The sequence below is a fragment of the Phoenix dactylifera genome, unplaced genomic scaffold, assembly GCF_009389715.1.
Source record: "Phoenix dactylifera cultivar Barhee BC4 unplaced genomic scaffold, palm_55x_up_171113_PBpolish2nd_filt_p 000820F, whole genome shotgun sequence".
In the NCBI taxonomy this organism is placed as follows: domain Eukaryota; kingdom Viridiplantae; phylum Streptophyta; class Magnoliopsida; order Arecales; family Arecaceae; genus Phoenix; species Phoenix dactylifera.
The window spans coordinates 166,003-181,335 of NW_024068187.1; the positions used below are offsets into that span (position 1 = coordinate 166,003).

Consider the following 15,333-nt stretch of genomic DNA (forward strand, 5'->3'; position numbering starts at 1 on the left):
CGGTAGCAAGATTATTCAGTATATATGTGATATCTTATAGTTGAATAATTTTATTTATTGTATAAAACTCCTGATGAACTGTAATTTATTACTAAGATCAAACTTTTTTTGGATAGACCACAACACCAAGAATGAGAAATATAAGACAGACAAGAGCTATTTCTGGTAGGACACCTGGCCTGTCCAGCAAAGAAAGTATAGTTCATGAGTGGAACCCGACATGGCAGAGGCGGCTGTACTTCTAGCAATTCAAAGATCGGTGTTTCTTTGGGTGGAGAAGCACTGAGACAAGCTAGTTCTCTGTTCGCAAATGAAGTCTCATTGTTGACTCAACTACCAAGTACTATGAGCCGTATCCAGAGTGAACTTTCGGTAATGCAAGCCTTCCTCGGTCATATAGATACTCGAACTGATAATAATCAAGTCTTCAAGCTTGGGTTCAGCAGGTACGGAAACTGGCATATAGTGTTGAGGACATTATGGATGAGTATGTGTATCTCATAGCTCAACAGCAAGGGAGCGGGTTAGGAGGCTATCTCAAAAAAGTAGTAAAAAGATCCCAAAATTTGGTTGCCTTCCATCAAATTGCTGCTTGGCTGAAAGAATTGGAAGCTAATTTGGTTCACCTTTCACAAATGAAGGAGCGATGGATTAAGACAACAGAGGGGAGCAATGGGTAGTAGTTCACATAATGCTAGTAAAAAGCAGCAGAATTTAGCAGACTCTTCTCATTTCAATGGATGAAGATGACCGTTGTGGGGATTGGCCAAAACAAAAAAATTAACTGAATGGCTACTTGATGAGGATCCAGTTGGCTCTAAATATCCCTATGGGTATGGGGGATGGGCCCAAAACAACCCTTGTCACCCAATGTATATAAAAGTGAGAGAAAAAGTTTGAATGTCATGCATGGATATTCCGTCTCACAAACTTACGAGGTGGATGATCTTTTAAGAAGAATGATAGTGGAGCTGAATGAAAACGAAAAAGGAGAGAAAGTTTGCGATTGACCTCAAAGGAATGGACTATAGAAGGTTAGTTGAAAGAGTAAGGCTTTTTCTAGAGAAAAAAAGATTTTTGATCATACTGGATGAATGTATGGGATCTGAAAGCTTTCAATGCTATTCGTGATACCATTAATGTTGATGATGACAACAATGAAGCAGAATAATCATTACAACCCGAAGTGCTGAGGTAGCTTCACTAGCACATGATGGTCGGAATCTTAAGCTCAAGCTTTTGGAAAGCACTGCAGGCATGGGATCTGTTCTGTAAGAGGGCATTTTGGAAAGATAAGGAGAGGAGATGTCCTCAAGAACTAGAGGAGTTGGGGAAGAAAATTGTATCAAAATGTCCAAGGGTTACCCACTAGCTATTGTCTCTTTAGGAAGTCTTTTGTCCCTGAGAGAGAAAACCAAGTCAGAAATGGGAGAAAGTTTTATGATCAGCTGAGCTGGGAGTTGAATAACAACCCCAAATTTGGACCCCATGTGAAGCATGTTCTGAATCTCAGCTATAACTATTTGCCGAGATATCTTAAGAACCTGCTTCTTGCATTGCAGCATGTTCCCGGAGGATCATATGCTTCAGAGAAAGAGGCTTATGAGGCTATGGGTCGCAGAGGGATTTGTGGAGGAAAGGGGATCAAGCACAATGGAAGAAGTGGCAGAGGACTATCTCAAGGAGCTCATCCATCGATGCATGCTTCAAGTTGTAAAAAGGAATCAATTGGGTAGAATAAAACACTGTCGGATGCACGGATCCTTGTACGAGAATTGGCTGTATCATTGTCTAAGAAGGAAAATTTTAGTGCGGGTACTTGATGATCTTCAGATGGTGGGGAAGACGGGTGATGAAAACACCGCCGCCTGTCAGTGCACGGATACAGTAACGAAATCCAATCGATATGGAGTTGCCAAAGACTTCGCCACTTTCGTGGTGTTTGACCCTCAATGTCCTCATCATCATCATCCTTCTCTTCGCTGTGTTCCAGCTCTAGACATTTTGACCGTCTTAGATCTGCAAGGCATCTCGATTGAGAGAGTACCAGATGAAATCGGGGACTGTATTCAATCTCCACTTTTTGGGTCTGAGGGACACAAAGGTGAAGGTGGCTACCAAAATCCTTGGGAAGGCTTCGTAACCTGCAGACGCTCGACCTCTATAGAAGTGAAATAGCAGAAACTGCCAAGCATGACAAGGAACCTCAAGAAGTTGCGTCACTTGTGTTGCCGAGAAGATTCTCGATCCAATTATAATACTCTAAATGATCGGAGAGGTGTGCAAGCTCCGAAAGGGTTGTGGAATTTGAAAGATCTGCAAACTCTCCAAGCATGGACGCAAACATGGAATTTGTGAGACGGCTAGGCAACTTGACCCAACTAAGAAGCGTTCGGATATGGAAAGTGAGCGGCATCCATTGCAAAGACCTTTGTGCTTCGTTATCAAGGTTGCATCACCTATACTACTTGTGCCTTATGCAAGCAACGAGAATGAGATTCTCCCAGTTGGGAGGCTGGGATCATCCACCTCATGCATCTTCTAAAGCTTGAGCTGGATGGGCGGCTAGCAGAAGGGACGATGCAGTTGCCTTTATTTCGTGCCTTGGAGCTAGCCCTTCGGACATTGCATCTGGGGTTTGGAGTGGGTTGGTAGAGGATCCAATTCAATCCCTCTCTCAGTTGCGCGACCTCGGACAACTCACACTGAAGAAGGCATATGACGGGCAACGATTGCGGTTTGGCATAGATGGTTCCCTAACTTGAAGCAACTCTCGTTAATACGATATGCCGCACCTTAACCAGGTTGAGGTAGAGGATGGCGCCATGGCAAGGCTGGAGTACCTAGTCCTCGATGGCCTACTCGCGTTAAAGGATGTTCCACGAGGCATCGAATATCTCACATCCCTCCAGGAACTGTACTTGAAGGACTGCATCCAGAATTCAGAGGGAAGGTTTCGAAGAAAGCGACGACAAGAACAGATTCAGCGGCATTCCCTGATGCCTATTATATTTTAAGAGCGGAGACAAAACAATATATGAAAAGCCTTTCATGATCCATCCCTCTGCCCACTTATCTGGAACCACCAAGTAAGAGTCCTTTCCATTTTGTATCTTATTACTGCATCTCTTGTTTATTAATCATTCCCCATGCCCTGATCTTAACCCATTTTCCAACAAAAAATTAATTCGTATTTCTAGTTTGAGCTCAGTTTCTTCTACCCAACATCTCAATCCAATATTTTTCACAAGTTCTTGTCTTTACTATTACATGAGGCTCAAATCTGCATAGTTTAACCACCAGATATTTCTCTTTATATGTATCCTGATTCTTAGATTACTTAATGGCAGCACCTATTTGTTCTTGAAAATAAGAGGGCTAATTTCCTATGGCATGAAATTTTTTTCTTAATTTTTAAAATCTCATTAACATGTTTCTCCCTTAAATCAAAATTTAAAGAATTTCTGCTATTTTCACAAGGATTTTGATTGAACTTATAACCTGATACACACTTCTATTTAACGACTTTCGTCACTATAATTCTAACAAATATTTTTCTAATTATTTTTGTCTTTAATTTACAAGCATCATTTTTCTTTTCTTGGTCTATATATTTTCTTTTCACTGCTCCAAAGCTAACCATTCTCTCTCTCTTCATCTCTATGCTATTGTCCTATATTTTTTGCTCTTTAAAAATATGTGCCTTTTTTTTGGTATGATACTTTCGTTTTTTATGTATTTCTCAAAATCTAAATTATGATATGCACTTACAATTCCCTCCAAGTAAAACTTCATTTTGATTTTTACTTCCATTCAGTTTTTTCACTCAAAAATAGGCTTATTAGATATTTCATATAATCTTCACTTCATAATTGATTTATTGATTTAAAAATTTTGTATAACTCATTTTCTTCATAACTTTTCTTAATTATCATACTCTTTTTAACATATATTTTGGATTATGGAGGTATGGAATATTTAGAAAATTATGCATCTAGCTCATTAATCTATTCAATTGTTTTATTGACCTTGGATGAATAAAGGTGGCTTCATCTTGCAGGAAAATCATTTTAGGGAGTCGAGAACAAGCTCACAAGATTAAAATTCTCGCAGATATTTTATTAAAATTTTCTCTTTCTAGTTATAATGTACTTTGCTCATAAAGATCTGTATGCCGTGTATTATGTGTATAAGTGCTTGCCCTATTCTATTAGGATCCATTCAATATACTCAAAATGTGGTGTCTTTAAATGCTCATATAGTCATGATGATGTGTAATATATGTTTTTTCCATTAGATTGGCTTATGTAATTAGCTGGAAATTACTTTTTCCTAAGATCTTCTATTTTTCGGTTGGGTGAGGATAATTTAGTTTGTTATTTTATTAGTTGGTGCATGCTATTAAAATTGTGACTTTGCTCTAAGTTATTTATGGGGCTTTAGTAGTACCATTATCTTTACGAGCTCCTTTCTATATTTTGAGAGAGGACTATTGGAACTTGTTATTTTATTAGTTGGTGCATTCTATAAAATTGTGACTTCGCTCTAAGTCATTTATAAAGCCTTTAGTAGTACAATTACCTTTACAAGCTCCTTTCCACATTTTGAGATAATTTTTTTCTAAAATCAAATAGAATCAAGTGAGAAGTTTTTTTTTCCCTTAAAGAAAGATAGTTGTATTTTTTTATGGCTATTGTCTTAGCTTTTCTCGCCACCGTAGCAATGGGTGTGCCAGAAAACTTGTTCGCAAGTTCTTGCAATAGAGGGGTAAATCATGGGAGTGATACCAATATTTGAGTAACCGGAAAGAGGATAATCGAAAGAAGATGATTTGATTAGCCTTGACTTTCAATGAATTTTGCTATCATCGTACCCAATTCAATTGATAAGAGTTGTAGAGGTGGGTTGCGGTAAGGGTGTAGTGCTAGGATTTGGTAGAAATCTAAATTGGTGAGAAGATTACATCCGCAACACATTTCTTATAAGGAGAAGGTATAGATTAATCCATCAATATTGGTGAATCAGTGCTTGTCTGTGGTAATTGTAATGGATGCTGAAAAGCTGCCATACCTAAGAATTAGCTGTAAGAGGGTTTTGAAATTTAAAATGGTTATGAAACCGTTTCTCCCTCATTAAAACCCATCTTGAATACAATGGAGGCGTTGGGCTCCAACGTTACTCCAGGTGAGAGAGGGAGGAGAGTCCTCTCACTCTCATATAATTCCCTTCTCATATCCATTGTCTCTTCCTTTCTTTCTTGGTTTTTTTTAATTATTTTTTCTTTCTTGCTGGTTTTTTTCTGCTGAACGGCGGAGGGCAGAATAGAAGAGAGGTTTGTCTTGATGTTGGTCTTCTCTTCACCGATGTTTTTTTCCGTCCTTTGGCTTTTGGAATCTATTGTGTACGAGCATACAGAAAAAGTCCTTGCCGAGTTCAAGAGAATTTGTAGTATTGTGGCACGTCTACAAATTCAACGTCCGTTGTATCTTGGAGAGGGATTGCTAGAATCCGGTGCACATAAGGAGGCGAATCTCTTTCAAAGAGAAAATTAAAATATCATCTACGTTTAAACATAGGATAATAACAGACCTATCCAAATATTTTCCAATATACACATTTATCGAAGTCACCAAATGTTAAAAGTGAAGAAATACTTAAGCGACAATTTTGAGATGAAAGATCTAGGGTTAGTTAAAGTAATCTTAGAAATCAGAATCATAAGGACACAGAATGAGATTGTTCTGAGTCAATCTCACTATGTTGAAAAAGTGGTTAAAGAAATTTGGGTACAAAAATTGCAAAGCCAGTTAGCACGCCCATATGATCCTAGCATAAAATTAAAGAAAAATGTGGGGACAGTGTTTCTCAATTAAAGTATTCTCAATTAATTGGAAGTCTTATGTATTTGTATAACTGTACTTGACCAGATATCTCCTACGCTGTGGGAAAGGACTAAGTAAATACACTAATAACCCCGATAAGACACATTGGGATGCAATTGGAAAGACTTCTTAAATATTTGAAGGCTACTATTAACTATGGGATATATTATTCTGTTTTTCCACTATGCTAGACAAGGGTTATAGTGATGCTACTGGATCTCTGATTTTCGAAGACACTAAGGCTACTAATTGGATTTGGTTTTTACACTAGGTGTGGTGCAGTCGCTTGCAAAATCTTCCAAGTAGACCTTAATTACAAGATCCACATAGAGGCTGGATGATAGCCTTAGAGTTAGCTGGTGAGAAGTAGATTGGCTTAAGGGTCTGTTATCAGATATTCCCCATGATGGATAAGCCGTATTCCTGCTATTCTAATTAACTGTGATAATCAGCGGACTATAGCAAAAGTGAAAGTAAACATCACAAGTTCAAAGTCGTCTAGACCACATCGAGCTTCGATTATAAAATTTTAAAGGAAGCTCACCTTCGTACTGGAGTTATAAACTTTAAGTTATAATAGAATCGGTAGAGAACCTTGGCAGGATCATCTGACCAAGGGTCTGTCGAGAGACAAGTTCAATATGCTTCAAGCGGATGGTGGTTTAAAGCCTATTTTTTAATGTCAAGCCATCAGCGGGCCACCAACCTATCTGACTGTAGAGTGGGCATTGGGGCCGGGCGGCGCCCATGGCCCGGCACAAGCCTGGCACGAAGGCAGGGGCCGTGCCAAGGCATGGCCGCACAGCCCCGGCACGAAGCGGGCCATTGCCAGGCATGGCCGCGTTGCTTACAGTAACGGCTGTGTTAGCACGGCTCATAAAAGGGGCCAGGCTTGGTTAAGAATTTCTGACCCCGGCGGGCCGGAGCCCGGCATGGCCCATAAGAGCCGGGCTGGCACGATTCGTGGGGGGCCAAGCACAGCACGGCCCGGAGAGCCAGCCCGGAACGGGCCCATAAGGGGCCTGAACCGAGCCCGACAGGGCCCACAAGGAGGGAATTGAGTAGGAGGACCAGAGGTAAGACGCCGAGATTTGGTGAGCTTCCTTTTGTGGCTCTCACAAGGGGATGACCTTCTCTTTCTTTTGTACTTCTAACGTCTCAACAAAATCTCCTGCTTGTATAGTACTTGAACACTTGCTAAATGGCAAACTAAAAATTAAACATACCTTTATTGGTAACATATATATATTTATCGTAGAAATACTAACTATTTAACGATAAATTAATCTTTATCACCTATACATTATCGGTGTAACTTTATGGATAAATAGCTTTCATTGGCAAATTATTTATATAATTTAGTGGATGACAGTGTTTCATCGTTAAGAATATAAATATTTAGTGGCAACATATAAAGTTTTGTTGTAGAATATTGACTATTTAAAGACATAATGGAAGTTATCATCTATATATCATTGTATAACTATAGTTTGCAACAAAAAGAATCATGAATTATCTATTTTAAAAATTTAAAAATTATATAAATGTATTAAAATTATTTTAAATATTTTTAAAAAATTAAAAATATTATGAGGAATAAAATAAAGTTATTTAACTTTTATTTTTATTAAAAATAAAAGGATCGAATTCTATAAAAATAATTAATTATTAAAATATGAAATACCATAATACATTTGAAATGATTATATTTTATAAACTGAATAAGTTTTCAATAAGTATAATAAACAATAATTTTTTATTACAAGCTAAACGTGTTGCAGTGGTTGAGTAGTAGGTAACAAATCGAGATGTCATGGGTTTGATCCTATCTATATATCTAGATGCATACACATGAGTTTTAGATCTAACTTTTTCTGACAAAGTAGATGTTTCGGCAGAAACATTTACTCACTTCTAGTGACAATTTATTTTGTCATGAATTTTGTATGTGTTAACGACAACATTCATTTCATCACAAAATGTTGAATATTTGGTGACAAATTACTATTTTCGTTATAGATGACTTTTAGTGATGGGGCATGGTTATGAACCTAGCAACAAAATTTTTTTTCGAACCTAGCAATGAAATTTTTTTCGTCACCAAACACTTTAAGCGACGAAATATATGTTTTAGCAATAAACTTTTTTATTGCTAAATGTATAAATGTGCAATCTTACCAATAATACTTAAATATGAAGTATGTAGATTCATAATACCATTCTTGGTTTCACTTTTATGTGAAAAACCATTCTTGGTTTCTCAGAGCTTAACTTCTTGAATATTATTAAGCATATTGGTTACCATTGTTACTGTATTAGTTCAAAAATGATTGATATTTTCTTTGGTGCACTTTCCTTCTTTGCTACATTGTTAGGTTAATATTATTTCTTTCTATTCCCTTATTTTATCAAATATATTGGAAAGAAACTATCCTGCAGATTTTTCTTTTTCAAAAAAAATCTTGACATTTTTTTTTTTAAATTTAAGAGTTATAAGTTATGTAGGACCAATATAGAATACATGGAATATAGATTTAATAAAATTAGAAATACAAATGAAAGTGAAGTAAAGTTATGGATTATAAAGTTCATAGGATTGAGCATTTTTTATATTTTGGATTCATTATTCACAAGAAATGGGAGACTAAAAAGAATGTTATCCATAGGATTAAAGCAGGGTCGATAAAATGCAGAAGTGCAAATTAGAATATTATGTGATGATAGAATACCTAAGAAGCCGAAAAAAAAAATTATAGGGTAGTCGTATGACTAGTTGTGCTATATGGTACATAATGTTGAGTAGTTAGAAAATAATATATGCACAAGATGAGTATGCCCGAAATGAGAATATTGAGATAGATATATGGTAATGCAAGAAAATATACAATAAGAGATAAAGTTATTTGTAAAAAGATGGAAGTAGCACCAATGGAGGATGAACTAAGAGATGAATGACTTACATGGTTTGGGCATCTATAACATAGATTGAGGGCGGTACCAGTACAAAAGAATAATTTCATGCATATAAAAAAAATAAGGATAGAGGCAGATCAAAAATTACATAGGATAAATAATAGAGAAGGTCTTGATAATCGTTACATCTTTTAGAAAATATACTTTAAATCGAGTAAATGGAGGAAAAGGATTCATATAGTCGACCCAAACTAGATTGGGATTAAACTTAGTTTGAGTTGAGTATATCATCAGAAGAAGACTTATATTTCTTATATTAAACCAGAGTATTAAAATATATGGTATACTAGTTTTCTATCGGTCTAGGTTGGTTTGGATTCAAATTGGAAATTTAAGTATCCAAATCTAATCCATTTTTAGAACAGGTCATCTTTTCAAATTCAAACCTAATCCAAGTAATTTTGGTGCTGGTTGGAATGAATTGGTTTCGGATCAGTGCCAGAATGGAGATAGATCAATCCACTTGTAGGCCTATATTTGAATGAGAATAAGTGGAAGATATCTAATCTTCTTTGTTTTGTTTTTGAAGATAAAAAGTTTTGGAAGAAAAGTCATGAAGGCAACAGAGAAAAGTTGGGAAGTCGAAAAAGTTTCACCCCTATTTTCTTGTATAAAAGATATCTTCTAAAAGATATCTCCCATGTCAAATCACTTTCCCCTATATGCCTTAGGCCTGCCTCAAGCATTACCTAGAATCTCACGTGGCACCATAAACCTTCTTTTTGTCTAATGAACAATTTAGGATTCCTTGAATTAACCATGAATCATTCCCATTTTCTATGCATTTTATGATTAATTCATGAAACAACAATTGTGAACCTACAAATTATTCATTTAATGTAGGGCTAGAATTGGGTTTGACTAGGTTGGGCTATATTTCTGTTGGAATCCGGCTCGAAATGTTTTTGGGCTCAGGGCTAGGCTTAGGCCCGATATATGGCCTGGTTGACCTAATTTTTGGCTCGATTGGCCCCTACATGGCTTGCTTGGACCTGCCAAATTAATGAGAAATGGTAAAAATTACATTTTTTAAGAATAATGCACCATACTATGACCACAATTGCCCAAGAAATAGGATATCTTGCTTTAAAATACTAGAAAAATACTAAGTCCACGGGAATACTAATAAAAGGGAAAAGATGGTTCTTTTTTCTTTTATTTTGAATGAGAGAATAAGGGGAAGGATATTATAGGTGGGCTCGAAGAGGAAAAGGACAATAGAAGGCAGGAGGCTAGAGCAGATCAAATAAAGGAGAGAGTAGACCTAGGAAGGCCATTCAAAGCTATATGGGTCCAACAAATTATGGCTGTCGAACCCTAACTCTCCAAAAACAGTGCCCATAGTTGGGCATCATTCGTCTCTTCTCTTTTTCATCTCTCTCTCTCTCTCTCTCTCATAGCGATAGAGAAGGGATGAGGAACATTGGATGTGGTTGTTCTCTTTGTCCTTGGAAAAGGGGTTCTGTAGCATTTGGATTGTTGACCAGCAATGAGAGGAGGGGGCTAGTGGAAGTGGACGGAGAAGTGAAGAGCTGGAGAGATGTAGAGAGCCCAAGGGTCAAAGAGAAATTCGAGACAAGAGACTTAGGGATCGAAGGTTTTAGCCCTCCTCTCTCATCCATAGGTGGTCAATCTCACTGCCTTAGCTTGGTAAACAGATGAATTAGATTCACTGAAGAAAAGGTCCAACCAAATTGAGCTGCAGGGTCTGGTTGGATATAGGGCCAGGACAAGTCTCGGGCCTTGTTCTAATCGTATCTTTGTGTTTGATTTCATGCTCGATTTTTGGTTCCGGCTCAAGCTCGGGCCTCGGGGTGGAGCTAAGCATCGACAGAAGCCTAGCTAGAAATTCTTTCAGGTTCTACTTTTAGATCCTGACCCAACCTGAACTATTTCAAGCCTAGCCTATGGTCAGACTAGAAGTTGGCCCAAGTCCACTTTTGACATTAGTTGAACAACTTTGGGGAATCGTAAAATTTAAACAATTAATGAATTTTTCAAATTATCACATAGTCTTGTTATTATAGTTGCAACAAGATAATATCTTATATTTTAATTGGGAAAAATGACTCTTGGAAGGTTATAGTCTTGTTTCTACATCTCTAGTGTGATTTAGAAGTGGGAACGTCATATTAAATTCTATAGGCCAAACCTTGTTGATCTTTTTATAATTAGATTTTTTTTATTTTATACACATCATACTTGTATGCACCTCAAAGAATGGAAAGCCTTCTTGTTGTGAATGGTGGTACCATTTTCCAAGGTTAGTTTACAAATGGTCGGAGAAATAGTGATCTTAGAACTAAATAACATGATAGCAAGATTATTCAGTATATATGTGATATCTCATAGTTGAATAATTTTATTTATTGTATGGAACTCTTGATGAACTCTCATTTCTTACTAAGATCAAACTTTTTTTGGATAGACCAAACACCAAGAGAGAGAATATAAGATAGACAAAGAGCTAGTCTGATAGGACACCTGGCCTGTCCAACAAAGGAAGTATAGTTCATAGTGGAACCAGACATGGCAGAGGCGGCTGTACTTCTAGCAATTCAGAAGATCGGTGTTGCTTTGGGTGGAGCAGCATTGAGAGAAGCTAGTTCTCTGTTCGCAAATGAAGTCTCATTGTTGACTCAACTACCAAGTAGTATGACCTGTATCAAGAGTGAACTTTTGGTAATGCAAGCCTTCCTCGGTCATATAGATAGTCGAACTGATAACAATCAAGTCTTTGAAGCTTGGGTTCAGGAGGTACGGAAACTGGCATATAGTATTAAGGACATTATGGATGAGTATGTGTATCTCATAGCTCAACAACAAGGGAGCGGGTTAGGAGGCTATCTTAAAAAAGTAGTAAAGAGATCCCAATTTGGTTGCCTTCCATCAAATTGCTGCTCGGCTGAAAGAATTGGAAACTAATTTGGTTAACCTTTCACAAATGAAGGAGCGATGGATGAAGACAACAGAGGGAGCAATGGGTAGTAGTTCACGTAATGCTAGTGAAATGCAGCAGACTCTTCTCATTTTATGGATGAAGATGACCTTGTGGGGATTGACCAAAACAAAAAAAATATATCTGAATGGCTATCTGACGAGGATCTGGCTTGGTCTATAATATCCGTGTGGGGCATGGGGGGATTGGGCAAAACAACCCTTGTCACCAATGTATATAAAAGTGAGAGAAAAAAGTTTGAATGTCATGCATGGATATCCATCTCACAAACTTACGAGGTGGATGAACTTTTAAGAAGAATGATAAAGGAGCTGAATGTGGAGAAAGTTCCGATTGACCTCAAAGGAATGGACCATAGAAGGTTAGTTGAAAGAGTGAGGCTTTTTCTAGAGAAAAAAAGATTTTTGATCATATTGGATGATGTATGGGATCTGAAAGCTTTCAATGCTATTCGTGATGCCATTAATGTTTATGACAACAATGGAAGCAGAATAATCATTACAACCCGGATTGCTGAGGTAGCTTCACTAGCACATGATGCTTGGAATCTTGAGCTCAAGCTTTTGGAAAGCACTAAGGCATGGGATCTATTTTGTAGGAGGGCATTCCGGAAAGATGAAGTGAGAAAATGTCCTCAAGAACTAGAGGAGTTGGGGAAAAAAATTGTATCAAAATGTCAAGGGTTACCACTAGCTATTGTCTCTTTAGGCAGTCTTTTGTCCCTGAGAGAAAACCAAGTCAGAATGGGAGAAAGTTTATGATCAGCTGAGCTGGGAGTTGAATAACAACCCAAATTTGGACCATGTGAAGCATGTTCTGAATCTCAGCTATAACTATTTGCCGAGATATCTTAAGAACTGCTTCTTGCATTGCAGCATGTTCCCGGAGGATCATGTGCTTCAGAGAAAGAGGCTTATGAGGCTATGGGTCGCAGAGGGATTTGTGGAGGAAAGGGGATCAAGAACAATGGAGGAAGTGGCAGAGGACTATCTCAAGGAGCTCATCCATCGATGCATGCTTCAAGTTGTAAAAAGGAATCAATTTGGTAGAATAAAACACTGTCGGATGCACGATCTTGTACGAGAGTTGGCTGTATCATTGTCTAAGAAGGAAAATTTTAGTGCTGTCCTTGATGATCTTCAGATGGTGGGGAAGACGGGTGATGAAACACGCCGCCTGTCAGTGCACGGATACAGTAACGAAATCCAATCGAGTATGGAGTTGCCAAGACTTCGCACTTTCGTGGTGTTTGACCCTTCAATGTCCTCATCATCATCATCCTTCTCTTCGCTGTGTTCCAGCTCTAGATATTTGACCGTCTTAGATCTGCAAGGCATCTCGATTGAGAGAGTACCAGATGAAATCGGGGACTTATTCAATCTCCACTTTTTGGGTCTGAGGGACACAAAGGTGAAGGTGCTACCAAAATCCTTGGGAAGGCTTCGTAACCTGCAGACGCTCGACCTCATGAAAAGTGAAATAGAAAAACTGCCAAGCGACAAGAAATCTCAAGAAGTTGCGTCACTTGTTTGCCGAGAAGATTCTCGATCCAAATAATCCTATAAATAATCGTAGAGGTGTGCAAGCTCCGAAAGGACTCTGGAATTTGAAAGACCTGCAAACTCTCCAAGCAGTGGAAGCAAACAAGGAATTTGTGAAACGGCTAGGGAACTTGACGCAACTGAGGAGCATTCGGATATGGAAAGTGAGCGGCATCCATTGCAAAGACCTTTGTGCTTCGTTATATATCAAGGTTGCATCATATACTTGTCCCTTAATGCAAGCAACGAGAATGAGATTCTCCAGTTGGGAGGCTGGGATCATCCACCTCAGCATCTTCTAAAGCTTATTCTAGATGGGCGGCTAGCAGAAGGGACGATGCAGTTGCCTTTATTTCGTGCCCTTGGAGCTAGCCTTCGGAGATTGGGTCTGGGTTGGAGTGGGTTGGTAGAGGATCCAATTCAATCCCTCTCTCAGTTGCGCGACCTTGTATGGCTCAAACTGCACAAGGCATATGACGGGCAGCGATTGTGGTTTCGTGCAGGATGGTTCCCTAACTTCACTACAAAAATTAGACTTTTCCCGACTCTTTCCGCCGACGCTATCAAAAAGCGTCGGCGAATTTCGAGCGGGGTCGAAACTCGACGACGCTTTTTGTTAGCGTCGGGTGAAATTTAGAGACGACGACGCTTTAAAGCGTCGTCGAAGGACAAAAGATACGACGACGCTTTAAAGCGTCGTCGGAGGCCAAAAGGGGCCCAACTCTTGGCCTTTCCTCCTTCACCCAGCCGCACCCCCGATCTTAGAGACGACGACGCTTTAAAGCGTCGTCGGAGGTCCCTCCTTCTTCACCCAGCCGCTCCCCCGATCCCTCCTTTTTCTGCCGCTCCATCCGCCCACCCCACCATCCGCCCACCCACCATCGTTCTTCTTTTAATCCCACACCGGAGATTTTTCTCCCCTAATTTCTTTTAATCCGCCGCCGCCTGGGCTTCGAAGCAGGGGCACTCGAGGGCTCCTCCGGATCGCCGTCTGAACCACCCAACCCGGCCGTGCTCAACTTTGATAAAAGCCATTGATGCTGTTCCGGACTTGAAGACCTATCTAGGTGCCAGATTTTCACTTAGAGCAGGCATGAAACCCCATGAGCTTGTCTTCTAAAAGGTGAAGAAGACATTTATCTTAACCCTTTTCCAGTGGGAGGCCAAATCATTGTCGAGCGCGAGAACATGATCCGTCGGCGTCGACTTGGTGCACAACCCGGCCGTGCTCCTGCTCGACGAGCCGACGTCGGGGCTGGACTCTGCCTCGGCTCCAGGGAAAGAAGAGGTCCTCGACCAGGTCGTGCTCATCTCCGACGGAACCACCCACCAAAGAAGAACGCCCTCCTGGGGCAAGAACAGGTTCCCCTCTTTCTTTTTTAATTTTTTTTTTAAAAACAGGTTGCTAACGCCGACGCTTATAAGCGTCGGCGTTGAGTATTTTCCCGACGCTTTCATTAGCGTCGGGAAAGTCCTGTTTGCCGACGCTTTCCCTTAGCGTCGGCAAAACCGGACCCACGCCCACCTGTCCGACGTTTGACCCACGCTTTGTGAAGCGTGGGCTGGAATTCGCCGACGCTTATAGCGTCGGTAGAGACAAAAAAAAAGCGTCGGGAGTTCTTCCTTCTTTTGTAGTGCTTGAAGGAACTTTTGTTATACGATATGCCGCAACTTAATCAGTTGAGGTAGAGGATGGCGCCATGGCAAGGCTGGAGTTTCTAGTCATGGATGGCCTACCCGCGTTAAAGGATGTTCCACGAGGCATCGAATATCTCACATCCTCCAAGAACTGTACTTGAAGGATCTGGATCCAGAATTCAAAGGGAGGTTCGAAGAAAGCGACGACAAGACAAGATTCAGCGCATCCCTAATGCTATTATATTTTAAGAGAGGCGACGAAACAATATATGAAAGCCTTTCATGATCCATCCTCTGCCACACTTATCTAGGCCACCAAGTAAGAGTCCCTTCCATTTTG

General features: G+C 39.4%; 1 protein-coding gene, 1 long non-coding RNA gene and 1 pseudogene across 2 annotated transcripts; all 3 read left to right on the forward strand.

Annotated features, from left to right (window-relative positions):
* Positions 1-220: 220 nt before the first annotated feature.
* On the forward strand, positions 221-3,017 carry LOC120107299 (annotated as a pseudogene).
* Positions 3,018-3,040: 23 nt separating this feature from the next.
* Positions 3,041-4,251, forward strand: LOC120107296. The gene is made up of 2 exons (XR_005509162.1): positions 3,041-3,089; positions 4,061-4,251. It is a non-coding gene; the product is annotated as an uncharacterized LOC120107296 (long non-coding RNA).
* A 7,482-nt stretch (positions 4,252-11,733) lies between these two features.
* On the forward strand, positions 11,734-13,570 carry LOC108510792 (disease resistance protein RPM1-like). Its single transcript, XM_039120506.1, is given in 2 exon segments — positions 11,734-12,540; positions 12,542-13,570. Coding segments are annotated over 2 exon segments (1,482 nt in total). The 5' UTR covers positions 11,734-11,888; the 3' UTR covers positions 13,372-13,570.
* The last annotated feature ends 1,763 nt before the right edge of the window (positions 13,571-15,333 follow it).